Source organism: Tiliqua scincoides, chromosome 2 (assembly GCF_035046505.1).
Source record: "Tiliqua scincoides isolate rTilSci1 chromosome 2, rTilSci1.hap2, whole genome shotgun sequence".
Lineage (NCBI taxonomy): Eukaryota > Metazoa > Chordata > Lepidosauria > Squamata > Scincidae > Tiliqua > Tiliqua scincoides.
The window spans coordinates 64,740,339-64,761,139 of NC_089822.1; the positions used below are offsets into that span (position 1 = coordinate 64,740,339).

Sequence of the window (20,801 nt, forward strand, 5' to 3'; positions counted from 1 at the left end):
CCAAGATCTTGATCAGACATGTTGCAGGACTGAACAGTTTACTTTTCTCCAAGGCCAGCCCATTAATCCCTGAAATTCTCCTGCGCAAGATCTCTTGCACTTTATTTCAGTTATCATTATCCCCATAATACAGAGGGGAGGAGAACTGAAATTTATGGACTAGTGGTTTGCCTATTTAGGGATCTCATAACAGACATAAGACAGGAGATTTTTCAGCTGATTCATTATTAGTCACTACACTATACCATACTGTCATGAACCATGCCCAGTTTCAATGTATTTTCCCAATCAGCTTTCATGCAACTAAAAACTCCTGAAAAAATAAGAGGTCATCAAGTTCAAGTTTCTGTCCCAAAGCAGGGTTAATCCTGTAACAAATCCTGAATGGTAAAACTTTATGATCCAGAACCAAATAATATTAACAAATATTCAAAAACCAAATAACATCTAACAAATTGCACTGCACTGAGGATCGTAGTTGAAATGAGTTAATTACCTGATGCTGTTATCTGTTACCTGATGCTTTGCAGAGTTGGCACATCTAAACACCTTGAAATCAAAGGGGGTTAGATATACCTATCTCAGTACATGATAAGACTGTAATCATATGCCACATGTTTGCTTCTTGGGAGATTTGATTAAAATTTGTGGGTAGCACAATTCGTCTTTAAATGCAGGTCTGCTCCACTCATGGCGCACACAGGTAATTTTCTCCCAATCAGACTCCTAAACAGGAAAGGGGCTCACCATAGAACAGAATAACACTCGTGGGGGGAGGAGAATGCCATTGCAGTGGTAGACTCCACCTTCTATCAATGAAAGTTGATTAGAAGTTAGAGATACTACACACATACAGATGCGTGGAAGGTTCAGTACAGATGTTTTAACAAACTGGTGTAGGTGGAAGGCAACATTGCTGCTCCTTCTCCTTCATGCACATCCATTCTTTCTTGTCTGTAAAAATGGGTTATGCCCAACCAAGTGATTAATTTCCTGTACTCCACATTACATCCCTTTCTACTGCTGGATGATGGCTTCCCAGGTTGGCCGCCAACTCTGAAAATCCAGTCTCTCTCTGAAGGATCAAAGTCACAAACGAACAATCTGATGTACTTGCGGATGTTCCTTTCTATGACATTTGAATGACCCCCCCCCCCGCACACACACACACACACTTTTGTTTTCATATCACTTTGGTTAATCTGACAATAGAATTAGAAGTGAATAATATTTTTATAATATGCATCTGCTGACAGAAGCAATTTCTTTACACACGTAGGAGTGGTTTATTTATGGACAATTTATTCATTGCCAACTTCCGGATGTCTTTTAAGGGTTGGCAGATGATTCAGAAACCACCACAACCAGTTAGTCTAATTGTGGAATGTGTAAGAGATACTTAATGGAAATAAAAGGAATTCATGTTTCGCATAGAAATGGTATCTAGAATATTACTATTATGCAATGTGTGGATTGTAAACATGGAGAGGATCTAAGAAAAAAATAAGTTCTTTGAAAGAGCCTGGACCCAGAAACCCTACCAATTCCTATCACGAAGGAAGCCTCAAAAGAACAGCTGGAGAAGCCAGACATTTCCTTCCCATGTAACTACTGAAATCACAGGACCCATCTTTGCAGAATGATGGGATCAAATGCAAAGGACAATCCCATCCATCAGTGATGTGGTTGTACTTTCACAACCAAATGGTTTAGCAAGAAAGAGGAAGTCATATTTCCAGTTGCAGCTGGAACTCTGAATTCTTTAATAATAATAATAATAATAATAATAATAATAATAATAATAATAATAATAAACAACTTTATTTCTACCCTGCCCTTCTCCCCAAAGGGACCCAGGGCAGCTTACAACATGTTTAAAACAGATTAAAACATAATTTTACAAACAGATAAAAACATATTAAAACACATTAACAGATACCATAAAAACAGTAGTCAGATAAAAAGTCAGATAAAAAAGAGCATAAAGCAGCAGATCATAGAGGACTCAGGCCTGTAAAAAATACTAAAAGATGTAATACTAAAAGATGTTAAAAAGATGTTAAAAAGGCCATGAACTCAGAAGGCTTGTTTAAACAAAAGGGTCTTCAGGCCTCGCCGAAAAGTCTCAAGAGAGGGAGCCATTCTCAAGTCAAGGGGAAGGGCGTTCCATAACGTTGGTGCCACTACTGAGAAGGCCCTATTTCTTGCTGCCGCCCCACGTACCTCCTTAGGCGGCAGCACTTGTAAAAAGGCCTTCTCTGATGACCTGAGAGGACGAGCCAGATTGTGCGGAAGTATGCAATCTCTAAGTTACCCTGGCCCAGAGCAGTATAGGGCTTTAAAGATCAAAACCAGCACCTTGAATTGGGCCCGGAAACGAATGGGCAGCCAATGTAGCCCCAGGAGAAGCGGGCTGACAGAGTCAAACTGCCTAGCTCCAGTGACCACACGGGCCACCGCATTCTGCACTAATTGCAGTTTCCGAACCGTCTTCAGGGGCAGCCCCACATAAAGCGCATTACAATAATCTAACCTTGATGTCACCGTGGCATGGATCACCGTGGCCAGGCCTGCACGATCCAAGTACGGCCGCAGCTGGCGCACCAGCCAAAGCTGAGCGAAGGCCCCCTTAGCCACAGCCGCCACCTGGGAATCCAGGAGCAGCTGCGAGTCCAGGTGGACCCCCAAGCTGCGGACCTGCTCCTTCAGGGGGAGTGCAACCCCATTCAGAGCACTACATTTACACTACATACAAACAAGCTCATTCAAAGGAGTTGTAGACACAATCCTAAATTCAAGTTAGCCTGGCACAGGTCCCCCTGTGCCAGCAGCCGCCCCCCCCCATCCATGGCCCTCCGAAGGCCAGGAGAGTTTCTGAGCTCAGCAGAGGCTGTGCCCAGCCTCTGCCAAGCTCAGACGGAGCTCTGCAATAGAAAGAACATGACTTCCGGTTTCACGGTGAAACTGGAAGTGACATTTTTAATGCCTTATAAGGCTTTGGGAGGCCCAGGGAAGCCCAGAGGGGGAGCAGCCCCTGAACTGCAGGGACAGCTGTTCACTCGTATTCATGGTTTCAGCTATCCATTCCGGAACCTCCGCAGATAAGGGGGCACGCCAGTACCACTAAGCTCTGTAGGATTATAGCTTGTCAGAAATGTGTTTGTTGTTTCCCCAATGGCTTACAGCAAGAGTTCTCAAAGCATGAGTTGCTACGCCAAGGGGGATTGTAAGGAAATTGGAAGGGGGGGCATAAAGTTCTGAAGAACTGGATTCTACAACTGGAATCTCCAGGAACGCCCCTGCCTGAAAACCAAGAAAACCACTGCTACTAGATGGACTGACTGTCTTACTCCAATGGTTCTCAAAGTGTGGGTCATAACTAGCTGTACTATGAGGTCATCGTGTACATTTATATTATTGGGGGGGTGTCAGAGTAACATTTGAGAACCTCTGGCTTTTAGTGAGTTTAATGAAATCAGCAGAAAGATTCAACAGCCAGGTTGGTTTCTCAGACTTGGCCATGAGCCAAAACCAGAGACGCTCACAGGGTTTCCTTGAGCCTACCATGCAAGAATAAACTTTATCTTTTTTACAAGTATAGTTTTTCTCACTAATGAATTTTATGGGCCTTGCCATTCCATTCATTAATTAAGAAGTGGTGAGCTGGAAAGAGGCAGCAGACTTGGGGTGAAGCATGCCAAAATCCATCTTCCCTGGACTCACAGCAGTCTGCCACTGATGCAACCTATCTGGGCCAGCAGTGATATGGACTCCGGCTTGCATGGAATGTTGCAGGACTGCAAACTGGTTATGGAGGTTTTGCCTTTAACTGCTGAAGTTTTGCTGGTCTTGGAAGTTTTGCTGTGGTTTAGGTGTATACAGATAGGCAGGTGAAGCTTTTCACAGCCTTAACAGTTTGATGTGCAAATATTAACAATCAGGGCTCAAGATCAGAGCTGTTTTTTCTCTAGATGGTTGGTAACCCTAGTATCCAGCGACCCTAGTCTGAAGCCTTCTTAAGGGTCTTGGAAAAACTCCCTTGAGCTGGGCCATGGTGTTGTTGGGAAACTGTATTAGTTAAAACTTGGGTTCTGTGTGTCCTTTCTGCTACTGTCACTTCATCCATGAAGATCCTCTTGGGTTTCCAATGATGAAGATCACTAAACTGGGTTTACAATAGCCCTTTTCAGACATTCAATTTGTGGAGATCAAATGTGCTGCCCCCACCCTGTGTGAGTTCATTTGAAGTTCAGAATAGAGCATACCCTTGCACAGGCTGTGCCAACCTTCAAACTAATACTGTAGATCAGAAGGAGAGCCTTCTGCTATGATGCTATCTGCCCCCTCTTTGATCTACACAGATTGAATATCTGAATAAGGTTATTATCTGCCTTTAATTGTGATGCCTTCTTATTAACATGATGCAGTGGGGACATGGCATGACATGACTGTTGTTCAAGGTGCAGTTATAGGTCTGTGAACCTTTCCATTTTGGATCTACCTACTATTTCCAATTGTTGTGCCTTTTAGGATGATATCGAAAACAGTATTACAAACCAGAAAAATGACACTGCAGTTCGAAACAGGAACTTAGAAAAAGACAATTCTCTGCATCCTAACCAGGTAAGATCTTTCTTAAGTGGTTCCAAATCATACAGCCCAATCATACCCAAATTTCCCCTGCCAATGCAGCAGCACCAATGCCACCCCCCCCCCCCGCCACAGAAGTTGTGTGCCTTTAATGGCTTCATTACAAGCAGATCTGCAACAGCGGCAGCTTTTCCAGCATAAAGTTGCAATATTGAAAATGCTTCACGTGTGAAGTGCACACCTATCACATCACTGTTAATGGCTCTGAGCCTCTCTGTTAGAAGTGTGGCAGTGGTGCTGAAGCTGGCACACCACACAGCCAAAGATGAATATGCCCAGAACTTACTGAGGTCTGGGTAAGATGACATTTGGAAATACAGATAACCTTTGTTGTTTGGGAACTACCTGCAAATTAAAAACATATTTTCCCTTTATCTGATTACATTATCTGATTACATTATCCATATTGTTTAATGCTTCTTTTTCCAGTATGATGGAAACATTGACATTGAGAATGATCGGCATATGAACAAATATGAATCAGAAGAACATGAAAAAACTGGGTGCAAAGGGTAATAATTTCATTTTGGATTATCTACTTAGGACTTTATTTGTCATGTGAAATGTTGCCTTTGGTAGCCCTGTATTCCTCCACGCCATTAAGATCTTCACAGATTCCATTGTTTGCAGACAAGAGAAGCCTATTTCAAAGAGCACCACTAACACTTGAGCTTGTCATTTAACATATTCAAGGAGTTTTTGATTTTTAAAGCCTCAAATGGCTTGAACCTGTAGGATTTCCTACTCCACATGAATCTGCATGCCCATTGAGGTAATCGGCTCTGTTCTATGTTCTTTCACTGGCTGAGATGAGGCTGCTGGGAATTCAGGACAGAGCCTTTTCTGTATCTGCATTCAGATTGTGGACTCCCCTCCCCCCCATGAGGTCCTTTGGGTCCTCTCCATCACTGTCTTTTTGAAGACTGAAAAACAACTTCTTTTTGGACTTGTGTCTTGACGAACATTTTTCTGTTCATTACTGTTTTTCTGTGCACTGTTTTGTTTTGTGGTTGCTGATTTTGGTTTTTGGCTTTCATGCTTGTGAATTTTAATGGATTGTTGTTTGAAGAATTATTTGATGTTATTCACTGTCTTGGGGCACAAGCCTAACCAGGTCTACTCAGAAGTAAGTCCTACTTTGTTCAATGGGGCTTACTGTCAGGAAAGGATTGCAGCCTTAGATGCCTTTTTAAAGATGCTATAAAAATATTGTAATAAAAAAGTTTTAAAATATTTGCCCTTCCTCTAAGTAACCCAGGAGAGCATATATCATGACCATCTTGTGAGATACACCACATGAGATAGAGCAATTTAACCAAACTCAAAGTGAATTTCATGGCAGAACAGGAATTTGGATACAAGTCCGTGTGATCAGTAGCCAACACTCCATACTGGCTGTCATTCTGAATGGATCATTTGAAAATACTGGTAGAATTGAGTACTTAAATATAACTTTTAAATATGGTCTGTTCTTGGATACTGAGCATTTTTAAGAGCAACAGCAGCCTCAAAATATACAACTCCTAAAGTATACTTTAGTACTTTATTATAGTGATTAGGTGTACATTAAAAAATCTGCAGTGATGATGTTCCACAGTTAGACTGTCTTCAATAGAGTACCTTTTCTTTATTATTCAAGACAGACTTTCCACAAGATACTTTGCACCAAACAGGGAGCAAAAAGTACCATGGCTGCAAGTACTGTAACGACATGAAATGGATTGTGATTTTCAATTGATACAGGATTATGCTGTTTTAGATGGGTTTTACTGATGTTTTCAATTGCATCAGTAGCAGCCTGGAGAGTTCTATGGAGCCATGTTGGCGAGATGTAAACCTCAAATGGTAAATAAATGCAGCAATAAGATACTAAAGCATAGACAAAAAGATTCTGAGAAAATCAGTTCCATTTGAAGTTCTCAGAAGATTGCAACGAATATACAGTGATATGAACATATAGATACATTAAGCGCCCAAGTCTATCCTTCACTCCCACACACTGGTGCAGCTATGCCAAAAAGATGTGTGCTGTATCCACTGAGGGGTAGTAGATTGGGAGGCTTCAGAGGGGAAACGGGATTAAAATCCCTTTACCACTCCACTGTGGGTCTCTTCAAACCTGTGCTAGCTCTTTAGCTCTTTAGCTAGCACAAGCCTGAGGAGAGAAAGGGGGCAGGAAGACTGCAAAAAGGAGAATAGGATCCAGAGTGCACCATCACAGCTGAATCCACCACCTTCCAAAGCCTCCCCACCCTGTTCCCCCTCCCCCCTATTCTGCTTCCTCCCTGCCCCCACCATTGCCTTACCTGCTCTAGTGGATTCGGGGCCCAATACTAATGGGCTCACGCTGGCCCCGCGCTGCCGCTCAGTGTCATAAACGTGCTGTAAGGCATGCTTGCGACACTTACTGCTGGGCTGGCACTGGCACTGGCTCAGGCAGAGGAAGGACGAATGCCATTCAGAGCTCTGGGCAAGCTCTGGGCAGCAGAGTGGTAAGTCAGGGCAGGGGGGAAGGCAGGCCTGGGAAGGGAGCAGGGCGGAAGGGGATGGAGATGGCAGTACGTCCAGCCGCCATATCCTAATCCCTCTCCCAGCCTGGGGGACCTGACACAGGTCTCCTCAAATCTGGTGCTCACTCAGTAGTGGGTGCAGATCTGAGGAGACCCATCAGGTCTGCTTGGGGATTACATGGGGTAAGGGAGTGTAAGCCCCTTATCCTGAGTAGACCTAGCACTGCTTTCCAGCCCCATGGGATGTGGTGGTTGCCATTTTGACACATCTGCAGCCCTGGATTCAGGGAAGCACAGGATTGGGCTGCCCGGCAGGTCCAGTGATAGGTAGGAAGTGCTGCCACCTCTTGGGACAGCGCTCCCAAAATGGCCACCGACAGAGCACCATGCACTCCATTGGCGGTCATTTTACGACAGTGGAAGTTAGTTGTAAATGACTGTGCACGACCACAGGCATTCCTGGAAGGAGGCAGTTGCAACTGGCTCTGAAGGTGTGGGAGAGGAACCATTTTACATAGGCATTTAGGCACCTGAAAAATTTGCAGAAACGTTATGCCCTACCCCCCAGGAACCCAGTGCACACAACAGCGCAATCCTGGACTGGGTTGTTAGTATACATTAGCTTACCTATAACAACTCAGCACTTGATGTTGTCATTCCCATATTATAGCAGGAAAGAGGTGATGGTTGAGATATTGTGGCTTACCCAAGGTTTGTGGCTGAGTAGAATGCTGAAATTTCTTACATTGGGCATAGTCAAGTGCTTTGAACTGAATTTTAAAGGGAGAAAGCTAAGTTTCATGCTTCGGTTTTCCCTCTGAAATCATGTGGGGCTTCACAGTGCTTTAAAAATTTTGGCTGGGTGATGCCTATTAACTACAAGCTGCCTTTAATGCTTTATCAGGTATAGACAACACAGTTTAAATGTGAGGTTCTTCCATAATTAACATGATGATAATGATTGATGAGTATAAAGTCACTTATCCACATGAAGTGATTGTGAGCCCTTTTGGGACAGGGAGCCATTTAGTTATTTGATTTTTCTCTGTAAACCGCTTTGTGAACTTTGAATTGAAAAACGGTATATAAATACTGTTAATAATAATAATAATAATAATAATAATAATAATAATAATAATAATAATAATAATGAAGTACTTTTTATTATTTATTTGTTGGAACTCAATTTTTGTCTTCCCCTACCCTCTTTGTTTTTGTCTGTCTAGGTATCTGGAAAAAAAATACAACATGATGTCTCGTTTTTGTAGGAAACATAAAACCACAATCCGATATGTGATGTATGGAATACTAATAACAGGTATTAGACATTAGGAAAAAAAAATCACACCTATTAGTTTTAGGTAGAGTGTGGATGTGTATTAGTTTGACATTACACAAAATTGAATTAACTCATTTTTGCCCAGTCCACAGGTGTACACATTTGGTTCCTGTTGCATATATGCAAAGTTGGGCAGAAATGGCTCAAGTTATTAGACAGCAGTAGAAAGTTACAGTATCTGAAAATTCTATTACCAAACATACTTAATAGTATTCCAGATATTTTTGAAAGGGTTGCAAAAATAAAAAGATAGTACTATTTATCCTCCCTTCTAGTTCCTAAACTTAGGTGTGATAGTTAAGCAAAATGGTATTTGCTTGAGACAAAGAGCCCAACCTGTATGGCTTTGTAAGCACCATTTTGTTACTGAAGGGAATGTCATCTCTAGCCTCATATCCCACCAGGAGCCTAACTGGGAAGGTTTATCTTACAGATTTAAGATGGGAAGGAATAGACCAGCTCATTTTACTCACTTTACTCACAAGCTCACTTTACTCACTTTAATGGGTGAGTAAAGTGAGCTTGTGAGTAAAGTGAGCTGGTCTATTCCTTCCCATCTTAAATCTGTAAGATAAACCTTCCCAGTTGGGCTCCTGGGGGGATATGAGGCTCCTGCCCCAGTTCTTAATGAAAACACAGCATGGATTCCAAGAACACATCAACATTTGACTGTTAATCTGACATTATCCCACATGCAAGCATTTGCCTTACAGTGCAAAATAAACCACAGGTTATTTTTAGCCCACTGTAACTGTAAGCCTCAGATGGGTGTGGCAGGTGGGAAGCAAGGCTCCACCATTCAGCTTTGTGGCAGGGCAATGGCAAGTGACATCATCAACCACTCATAGCTGTCAGCAGAGCCAGATGACAAGCAGCACCTGACTAGGGAGGGCTGGGGCTGGTTCCAGTTCTTTAAGAGCTCCCCACAGCAGGGAGAAGGGGCAGAGGAGGTGGGGGCTAAAACAGGAAAGAGAGATGGAGATGACAGAGGGGAAAAGGACAGAGCCAAGATTGATGGAAGCAGACTGGACACTGCAAGTGGGTAAGAGGAGGAAAGAAGCAAAGGAAGCCCCAGGCATGGAGGAGGAACAGGAGAAGAGCAGGGGCTCTTGGGGTGGTGGTGGACAGGTCGATGAAAGTGTCGACCCAATGTGCGGCGGCAGTGAAGAAGGCCAATTCTATGCTTGGGATCATTAGGAAGGGTACTGAGAACAAAACGGTTAGTATTATAATGCTGTTGTACAAATCGATGGTAAGGCCACACCTGGAGTATTGTGTCCAGTTCTGGTCGCCACATCTCAAAAAAGACATAGTGGAAATGGAAAAGGTGCAAAAGAGAGCGACTAAGATGATTACGGGGCTGGGGCACCTTCCTTATGAGGAAAGGCTACGGCGTTTGGGCCTCTTCAGCCTAGAAAAGAGACGCCTGAGGGGGGACATGATTGAGACATACAAAATTATGCAGGGGATGGACAGAGTGGATAGGGAGATGCTCTTTACACTCTCACATAATACCAGAACCAGGGGACATCCACTAAAATTGAGTGTTGGGCGGGTTAGGACAGACAAAAGAAAATATTTCTTTACTCAGCGTGTGGTCGGTCTGTGGAACTCCTTGCCACAGGATGTGGTGATGGCATTAGCCTGGACGCCTTTAAAAGGGGACTGGACAAGTTTCTGGAGGAAAAATCCATTACGGGGTACAAGCCATGATGTGTATGCACAACCTCCTGATTTTAGAAATGGGTTATGTCAGAATGCCAGATGCAAGGGAGGGCACCAGGATGCAAGTTGCTTGTTATCTGGTGTGCGCCCTGGGGCATTTGGTGGGCCACTGTGAGATACAGGAAGCTGGACTAGATTGGCCTATGGCCTGATCCAGTGGGGCTGTTCTTATGTTCTTATTGGCCACAACCTGGGAGGGAACCGGAGAGGATCCCAAGGAAGGGTTGGGGAGCTTACTGTAGAAACTGGGCAGAACTGTAGGAACTGGGCAGGCAGACCAGACCCCACTCTATCCAGGGATGGGCCAAAAGCAGAATCTAGTGGGACCCAGAATTCATCCCCAGTGAGTTCTGAGGACAATAATAAACCAACAGGTGGCTTGGAGCCTTGGGTATCTCCAAAGGCCCTTTCTTGGGTGGCATTTCTGGGAAATACCCTCCATGTAAGTCCACCAGTCAGATGTCTCCAAAGGAGTAGGGGAAGAAAGGTAAGGTAAAGTCAACCCCATCAGAGGAGGGATGACTCCTCTCCTTTAACTATTATTACACTGGGCCAATGAAAAGGTGAAAGTGCCTTCCCACAACTTGTGTTGTATGTCTATGGCAGTGGTCTTCAACCTTTTCCATGCCATGGCCCCAGTAAATAAAGTAAGAAAGTAAATATGTAAGTATGAAACTGGGAACCCACCATTGATCCTTCCCATTCTATCCAGTCGTGTCTGAAGGACTCGAGGAACTTCTGTACAACAAAAAAAGACATCTTTTATGACACTGATCAAAGAAACTTCCTTCTTTTAATATTCCATTAATATGAGACAGCCAAAATGTATCCATTTACCTTTTCATGAAAGCCCCTGAGTGAAAGCCAATTCTGTGTAGACCAGGGGTGCCCAAACCCCAGCCCAGGGGCCACTTGCGGCCCTCAGGGGTTTCCAATCCGGCCTTCGGGGAGCCCCCAGTCTCCAATGAGTCTCTGGCCCTCCAGATACTTGCTGGAGGCCATGCTGGCCCGACGCAACTGCTCTCAGCATGAGGACGGTTGTTCAACCTCTCACCTGAACTGTGGGATGAGAGCTCCCTCCACTACTTGCTGTTTCACTTGCTGTGATGCAACAGTGGCAGCGAAGGAAAGGCTGACCTTGCTTTGTGCAAGGCCTTTTATAGGCCTTGAGCTACTGCAAGACCTTCATTTATTCATATAAGTTCTGCTTTTAATAAATTCATTTATGTAAATTTATTCAAATTTCAAATGTAAATTAATTCTTTTTTTCCCTGGCCCCTGACACAGTGTCAGAGAGATGATGTGGCCCTCCTGCCAAAATGTTTTGACACCCCTGGTCTAGACTGTCAAACCATACAAGCAGCCTAAAGATAGATTTGCTAAACCACGATTTTAATTTTCTTGTTTCTACCAATGATTCTCTATTTCTACCAACTCTCTTTCTCAATCCAGATAATTTGTAATACTTAAACAACTGACTCTGCCTTGGACAATGGTCCAGGTTGTGGCTACAGATAGCTGGATCTAGAATAGCCAGGTATCAATGGAATGGCTCCAGGTAGTCTAGTGCTTACATTTCCACTGTGTCCATTACATTCCTCTTCTAAAAAGAGATTGAATGCAGTTCATAAAAGCAGCCCTGCTTGATCAGGACAAATATTGATCAAGTCTAGCATCCCATTTCATATTGTGGTCCACAAGCTGTCTTTGGGAAGCCCAGAAACAGAAGACAAAGAAATACTTCTCTCCACTGCAGTTGGTATTCAGAGGCATACTGTCTATGACCCCAAGGGTGGCAGACAGATACCATGACTAGCAGCCATTGATAGACCTGTCTTCCATGAATTTGTCCAATGCCCTTTTAGAGTCATCTAAGTTTGTAGATATCACCACATCTTGTGGTTACAAATTCCACAGAATAATTATGCATTGTGTATAGAAGTACATACTTCATTTTTGTCTGTTCTAAATCTCTCATCAATCAGTTTCATTGGATGAGCTCTGGTTTTTGCACTGTGAGAGAAGGAGAAAAACAACCCCCTCTACACTCTCCATAACTGCATAACTGTGATTCAGCCCAGTTCCATCCCCTTCCATGCCATAGCTTGGAGGTCTGGTCTGGAAGGGCAGGAGGTCTGGTCTAGAGGGTAGAGCCTCCGTCTGCCTGAAGATAACATTCACAAGGTCGCCAGTTCGAGGCCACCGGCACCGTGCGACCTTGAAGCAGCTGACAAGCTGAAGCCGAGCAATTCCATCTGCTCTGAGCGTGGGAGGATGGAGGCCAGAATGTGAAGCCAGATCGGAATGAAACACCCGAATGTAGTGGTTCTTGAAAGAAAGAACCTTCTTTCAATTGTAAAAATCCCTATTTAATAAGGGATTTAAATAAGCCTGCCTATGTAAACCGCCTTGTAAAGTCTTGAATAAAGACCAAGAAAGGCGGTATATAAATACCTGTTATTATTATTATTATTATTATAGCTTGCAGCCACACATACACAGCACGTTATGGTGGGGAGATGATGACCAGAAGGCTGAGAGGGAAAGTAAAACACCTTGGTAGACCTTCTGGCCACCTATGTAGCTGGTCTAAGTCCAAAGACAGAAAGGGGATACAGTGTGTTTGTAAATGGAGGATAGGATCTGGCATGGGTTTTTGCCAGCAAGAGCCACCTCATCCAGCCCACTGATAGGTATGACAGATACAAAGAATTCATTCAACTTCTCTGCAATCTCAATATCCTCTTTCGCTTTCACTTTTATTACCCAAGGCTACAATCCTATATACGAGTGGTTTTCCCGAAAAACCAGAAGTAATTTTTTTTCTCTTCTCATAACTTGAGGCTTGTAGAGGCCACAGGTGGATGCATATTACCTCTATGCGGCTCAAAAGACCCTCTGGAGGTGAGGAGAGCACAACTCTTCTTTGAAGGGTGTGGGGATCACGGGGAGCTCACCTGTATCTGCAGGTATCTGAAACCACAGATATGCCCCCTCCTGTATTAAAAGAAGTGTTGTAGTACTTGTCTTGATGTTTTTAGCCATGTTCTCCACATATTCTTTTTCACATCCCTTATTGTCATTTCTTTTGCCAGATTTTGTGCTCCTTCTTGTTCTCCTCATTTGGGCATTACTTCCATCTTTCAAAAGAAGTCTTCTTGTCCTTTATAGCTTTTTTGAGTCTGCCTGTAACCCAGGCTGGCATCCTCTGGGACCTGTTTGTAGCTTTCCTACTCAGTGGTATACATCCTTGTTAGCTTTTGTTACTGTGGCTTTAACTGTCCTCAGTACATTCTGGAAGAATTTGACCCTCTTGACTTTTCCTTGCAGCATCCTTTTTACTAATCTCCTAGTAGTCTTTACCTTGAATACAAATCAAGATTACCTAGAGAAAACCACTGATTTATGCAAGCAGGACTCTTTGATGATTTCAAAATAAAGCTTGGATAATGGCAGCAAAGATGTCTGAGGATCATATAGGAATATTGTTGGGGAAAGGAACCGGGGTGGTAAATATTGTATGTGGTGGATATATTTGATGTGCTTTTGCTTGTTTCCATGACAGCTTATCTGGCAATGGTAATTGCGGCCTGTATCTTGAATTTTCGCAGAGCTTTGGCCCTCTTTGTACTCACCATCCTAGGCATTTTTTTTATCTGTTGGGACTTTTTGATGGGCAGATATGAGAACAGAATCACAGACTATCTTTCTCCTTGTGGAAGATTCCTGAAAGCACAGTGGTTTTGGCTTAAATGGTAAATATTGCAGTTTCCTTTCTTTGCAGATTCTGAACAAGAACATTGATTTGTTTTTGCTCCTTGATATTATAATGCTATGAATTTATACACTGAAATCATGCTTTTGAAATCATTCCCCCCCCAACTGAAGGAAATATAAATGCAACTAAAGATCCTGAGGTATTAGATCTTGATAAATTTTCGAGTCTTCTGGCCCAATCCTAACTAAAGGAAGCGCCAGCAGAATGCATGCTCTACTGGCACTGGCTGCCACAAAAGCACAAGTAACTCTTCCTCATTACTGCACCAAAGAATTTCTGTGTTGGTGAAACTGCAAAAGATATCGGCACAGGAACACTGCCATGAAAATATGACAACTCCATCCTTAAGAAATTAAATTTCAAACTATGTACTTAAACATCTACTTCTTTATTATGCAAGACCATTCCAAATAGTAAATAGGGGTCTGCACAATTTATTCCCCTCAAGTGAACATTAGTCATCTATTGTGGCCTGCCATGCAATACTTGACAAACTCCTTGCTTTTACTGTCCTAAGCTAGACACAGAAACAGGAGATTTATTGAGCCACTGGTGGGCATCAAGGCATGGATGGTGATTCACTTAGAGGTGTATACTTTGATCGTGAGTGTGGTTGGTACATACATAGACCAAGATTGTGACATTCTTTCAATATCTTTTTCATGGTCATTTGATCTCCTTTGACCTAGGGTAGTGTGGATAGCTCTGATAACTGCCCTTGTGTGCTGGCTTGTCTTTGACACTGCCAAACAAGGAACCAACCAGCTCATCTCCTTTGGTGGACTTGTCATGTATGTTCTCTTACTGCTGATATTTTCCAAATACCCAACAAAAGTGAGTATTGACAATTTCATGTCCTTCCTTTGTCTTTTTGGTCTAACACAGTATTTCTATGTACTCTGTGATGTTATGTATACATAACATATCATAACATAACATGTATGTATGTATACATAAAACATTAATTATGGTCAATGACAGCCGTACCGAAGGAGCACTCTCTCTCTCGCTCTCTCTCGTGCACGCACGCGTGCGCACACACATACACAGAGTGTGATGGAAATGGTAACACTCAAATACATCCACTTGCAAAATGAAAAGAAAAAGAGTTAAAACGTTTGCATTATTTGAGAAAGAAACAAAAGGGTTTTTGATACAATAACTCTCAATAGTATCTATGCTTCTCTTTTTTTCAGGAAAACCACTGCTATATAGGATTGCAGCCTTGGGTAATAAAAGGGAAATGTTCAGTTGGTGTAAGTCCAAAGACAGAAAGCATACACTATATGCTTATCTATGCTTCTCCAATGCCTTAATAGGGCAGTAGTAGACACTTGGTAGAAAATATAGGATTACCAATCTGATAGTTCTTGCTAGTAGGCAAAATGAGTCAAGGAGTATTTGCAAAACAGAAAAAGCTGAAGGGAGTGCTTACATTTTCTTCTGTCTGCTGCAACCCCTCTAACCTGACTGGTTTTTTCCCAAATGCTGAAGTTTCCACTTCTAGATTTCAGAGAAAGCTGTCAGGCCTTTGGCATCTCTCAGGCCTTGATTGTTCTCAGCCAGGATGTGGCAGGGAGCCTTGATGTCCAGGCCCGTTTAATGTAAACAAATGTAACTACAGCACTGTTGATGTAATTAAATGCACTTGTGTAAGGTGGGAGCCATGTGACTCAGGGAGATGTGATAAGAGTCACGTAGTCCACGGTGGAGTGGTGCAATGCACCACTGGGCAGCCAATCAGAGCAAGTCACAAGACTGTCACAAGACAATGAGGTTGCACTGTTCTGAGTGGCTGGCTCCAGTATATAAGGTGGCTGGAACAGACACCTAGTGTGGGTTGATCGTGGTGGATGTTGTAGGTGAAGTGCTGCTGGTTTGTTTTCTGTGACTCAGACTGCTTATTGTGACTGTGCCTTGCTGTATCCCTGACTTCTGGACCGTTTGACCAGTGGCGTCACTAGGATTTGTGTCACCTGGTGTGGGAGGCCTGTGCATCACCCCATGCAGTGGGTGGGGCAACACCCCAGTGGTGGGCATGGTGACGTACCATCACCCACTGGTTTTTTGGCAGTACCTTTTGATAGAACATCATCAAGCAAATTTAAATAATTATAAATAGTTAAATTAAAATAAAAGAAATAACTAAATAAGGGGGAGCCAGTCCTGTTCCACAAAGTGAATTTTCTCTGTAGCCTGCCTGCAATAACACCCCCCCCAAAAGAATCAGTGAGATCTTCAGCCCTCCCCAGTGCCCAGTTGAAAGTCCTTCTATTTCAAGCACATCTATAAAAAGACCCACCTGGCTTTACAAGTCTGAGAGCCCAATCCTATGCCTGTCTACTCAGAAGTAAGTCCCATTAGAGTCAATGGGGCTTACTCCCAGGAAAGTGGGGATAGGAGTCCAGCCTCAGAGCCCAATTCTATGCAAGTTTACTCAGAAGTAAGTCCCATTAGAGTCAGTTGGCCTTACTCCCAGGAAAGCGTGGGTAGGATTGGGCTGTGAGGGAAACTTGGCAACTGCAAAATAGAAAACTTTCCCCTTACCAGCTCAAGCCTCTTTGTTGGTCCTTTCTGGTGGGGGGGGGGAGGCTGCCTTCTGGGGCTTTTGTTGCACTCCAGTCCCATTGGAACGGGACCATTCTGGTGTCCTCACATTCTTTGACTGGCCTGACCACCAGCCAAGGCATGTCTGCCTACTTGCGAGTAAATGCTATGTGAGGCTGCTTCACTTCCCATAGGGCTCCATACACTCGCAGCTGGGGGGGGGGAGGGACCTCCTCCTCAGGTGTTTTTGGGGCTGCATTTATTGGATCAGGACCATTCTGACTTCCTTGGAGTGCTCTCAGCCTGCCCTTTTGGACGGAGCAAGGCAAGGTTGCCTACTTGTGAGTAAACAGGGCCACATGGCTTTCTTTTCCTTCCCATAGAGCTGAACACACTGGCAGCTGGGAGGGGGAATCTCCTTCTTGGGTGTTTTTGGGGGGCTGCATTTACTGGATTGGGACCATTCTGGTGTTGTTGGGTTCCTCTCAGTCTGCTCTTTCTGATGCACTAAAGCAAGTTCACCTACTCACGAGTAAACATGCGATACGGCTCACTTTCACTTTCCATAGGGCTCCATGCATTTTTTCCTTCCGGTTTTTTGGCCATAACATTTGAAGGAAAGGAGCGATCTCAACTGGGTTTTTTGCATTGTGTTTCGCTGGTCATTCTGCATCCAACGGTGTATGGCATGACACGATAGCTTGTAAATGTGCGATTTTAGCGCATCACCCCAAGGCGTGTCACCCCACCCAGGGCGTGTCACCTGGTGCGGCCTGCACCCCCCGCACCCCCTAGCGTTTGACTGACTACTCTTCTGCCTACTCCTTACCAATACATGCTTCTCCACTCAACAAGCCTGTGTCTGTGGCTTTGTTTGGGACCTCAAGCCCTGAGGCAATTCAAAAATCAAATAACTGCTAAGTGCCCTGCAAACTGACAAGCTCCTGCAGTTTGCAAGAAGCAGAGCATCGGTAGTTTCAAGCCTGTGTAAATATAGGGAGATAAATGTTTTCAGTGTCTTTTTAAAGTGTGTTTTTTTTCTAAGTCTGTCAGGTGGAGGGGACCGGTAAAGGCTGGGTCACATAACTAAGCCCCTCAAGCTTTAAGGCTATCCATTAGGGCTGCCTCATTATGAGAAATTGATCGAGTTTTTTGCAAATAAATACAAGGGGCATGGGTTTGGCATCTGCAGATTTCATCATCTGCAGATGCCAAATTGCTGCTCTGAGCTTCTGAACATGACCAGAGCTGTGCTGTGCCCTGGTTGGGTCCAGAGGCTTTTCGAAGGCCCACAGAGGCTACGCGTGATCGCCCACGGCCTTTATGGACTTCAGAATGTCTGTTTCGACCAAAGAAAGCTACTTCCGGTTTTACACTACAGCCAGAAGTGACTTTTTTGCCCTTAAAAGGCATCCAGTTTTATCGTAAAACCTGAAATAGCATTTTCGGGTATTCTGAGGCCCAAAGAGGCAGTAGGTGGTCATGTGTGGCCTCTGTGAGCCTCAGAAGACCCTCCAGTCAGGTTCAGGGGCCCCCAAAACCGCACATTTGAATGCTCACGGTTTTCTTATCTGCAGGGGGTTCCAGGAACGGAACCCCCACAGATAACGTGGGTCCATTGTAAATAAAATACTACTTGTAAATAAATGTTATTTCTTTGTAGATCACCTTTTTAAGTCTTGTAAAGGTAGGTGAGTTCTGATAGAGTGTCATTTTAAAAAGTAGGTCCTGGTGCAGTGGACATGTTTAATGTCCACTGGCCTAGGCTAAAGAGGGCTTGAAAATGGGATGTGGGTTTATAAGTAACGCAGGGCGCAATCCTAACCCCTTATGTCAGTGCTTTCCAGCACTGACATAAGGGCAATGCAGCTCTGAGGTAAGGGAATAAACATTCCCTTACTTTGAGGAGGCCTCCATGAGTGACACCCAACTGCAGGATGCGGCACACGTCCCATTGGCACTGTTATGCCAGTGCTGGAAAGCACTGACATAAGGAGTTAGGATTGTACCCTAACAGTCCAATCCTATTCCAGGCTGGCGCATAGCACAGCCTCTGCTGCATGCAATGGACCAACCAGAGGCCATGGTGTAATGGGGAGGTAAATTTGAAAAAAAGCTTTTTCACTTACCTACTCTGCCATGCCCTGGTCCCCATGGGCCAACTCGCCAGTCTTTTTCAGGTGGGCATTTTGAGGCCTGGAATGAAGGCATAGGATATCATCAGAGATACAGGTTCCATCAGCAGAAGGCCTGGATAGGATTGGGTCAAAAGAGAAGGAAGTCAATATGAAGACTGCAAAGTAACATTTACCAGCATACAGAAATGCCAGCAATGACTATAATCTATTTTCCCCTTCACCTTGTTTCTTGAATACTCCAGTTTGTTAATATTATCAGGCTTTGTTTACTGCAGAAATGCCATGCATGCTACAATTATCCAAACTACAACATTAAAAGAAAGTTTGCCCTTTGATCACCAAGAAGCCCAGTTTACTTTTCTACAGTGGCTTTTATGTCTAGCACTACAAGTAGATCTAGCAGTGAGTCATATATTAATCCATTTCCTGGTTTACCAGATTTCAGAGAACTGCCTAAGACTTTCAAATTTATTTTTTTTATCTGAGCAAATAAGTAATAAAGCAAGAGCTTTTATTCTGATAATCCAGTCTCTGAACAACACTTTATTTCCAGGACAATGACTGGATTGATTTTTAACCCATAATCTGCACATAGTGTTCCTAACAGAAACAAAAGTGGAAATTGATGTCCTGGTCATCCGATATTTTCTCAAGGGTCTTTCTTGTCCCTAAATGGTCAATTTTGTTACATTAAAGTGGGCCCAAATCCACAGAGCTTCACTTAGCCTCATTCTTTTAGAACTTGCTTTGCAGCCCAATCCTATTGGGCTGTCCCACTGGCAGAATGCATATTCCACCGGTGCTACCTGCTGCAAAGCAGCTGTAAAGTGTGCTCCAGCAGCACTAGCTGCTGAAGTGCCAACAGGAAGGCCAGACCCAAAGCAACTGCTGGAGGGGGCAAGCGGAGAAATCCCCCTTACCCCAAGGAGACCTCCAGCAGCCATTACTCTCCTCCATGGGATACAGTGGAGACAGCGCCACTGCCACTGCATTGCCATGCAGGGAGTTAGGATTGGACCATTGATGTATAACTGAGAGAGTAAAGCAGTGAAGAAGAGAAGAACTGTCCAAAGTGGACTACTACAAGTTCTAAAATAAGCAGGCCATGGACCAGTTTACAATGCTAAATTCTTCCATGGGACCATTTATGGGGATGACAATTGCTCAGTGTTTCAGCTGGGTAGACTACAAAGGGCGCAATCCTACCCTCCACAGGAACAGGCAAACCAAGAGGCTCGCGCTGTATCCAGTACAGGATAGGGGCCCAAGGCAGCTCAGCCAGAGACAAGGGGAAACTTTCCCCCTTATCTTCAGATAAGACGCCTTTGCCGCAATGGGTCTCCTCGGGCTTGCGCCACATCCTGAGGTGGCATAAGTCCGAGGAAAGCGGAGCGGCTTCACACCCCTCAAAACTCCCCAGGAACAAGGGTTGAGATAATAAGTGCTGGATCCCAGCCCTGCCTCCTGCTCCCCCTGCCCACTCCAGGGCCAACTACCACCTGCCCTTCCCCCACCCAGGAACATCTCCCTCCCAACCTCCTCCCCACCCCTCCAGAGCCTTGTGTCAGCCCAGTAGGGCCAATGCAAGGCTCGCCGAGGAAGCTGGCGCAGAGGCTTATGTCAGCCTCCACAGGCTGGCGCACCTCTGAGTGCCAGCCCGGTTTCCTCCCAAGGAGGCCTTACGGCACATTTGCAACCCTCCTGGGCCAGCACAAGGGACTTGCGCCAGCCCATGGTTGCCTCAGGATTGTGCCCTAAGGTAGCTAGCTGAGCTAGGTAGGCTGGGAGAGGTAGTCCTGCCATAAAACCTGGAGAGCCAATGCTATGAGTGTAAATATTGAGTTAGATGGGTCAATGGTCTGACAGTGCCAAAGCCGGCAGCTTCATACATTCCTATGTGTTAGAGCAGTGATCATCAACCCTTTTCATCTCACAGCACACTGACAAGGCACTAAAATTGTCAAAGCACACCATCAATTTTGTGACAATTGACAAGGCACACTGTGCTGCCAGTGGGAGGTTCACATGCCCCAATGGCCCTACTAATAAATGACCCTCCCCCAAACTCCTGTGGCACACCTGCAGACCATTTGTGGCACATCAATGTGCCATGG

The 20,801-nt window shown here is 44.3% G+C and overlaps 1 protein-coding gene across 1 annotated transcript in view; it reads left to right on the forward strand.

Annotated features, from left to right (window-relative positions):
• The window catches only part of SLC28A3 (solute carrier family 28 member 3), a 70,878-nt gene that overhangs the window by 25,600 nt on the left and 24,477 nt on the right, over positions 1-20,801 (forward strand). The window contains exons 2-6 of the mRNA XM_066612570.1: positions 4,531-4,623; positions 5,080-5,162; positions 8,387-8,478; positions 13,790-13,979; positions 14,692-14,836. Coding sequence (XP_066468667.1) covers positions 4,531-4,623; positions 5,080-5,162; positions 8,387-8,478; positions 13,790-13,979; positions 14,692-14,836 — 603 coding nt within the window. The remainder of the gene's footprint in view (positions 1-4,530; positions 4,624-5,079; positions 5,163-8,386; positions 8,479-13,789; positions 13,980-14,691; positions 14,837-20,801) is intronic.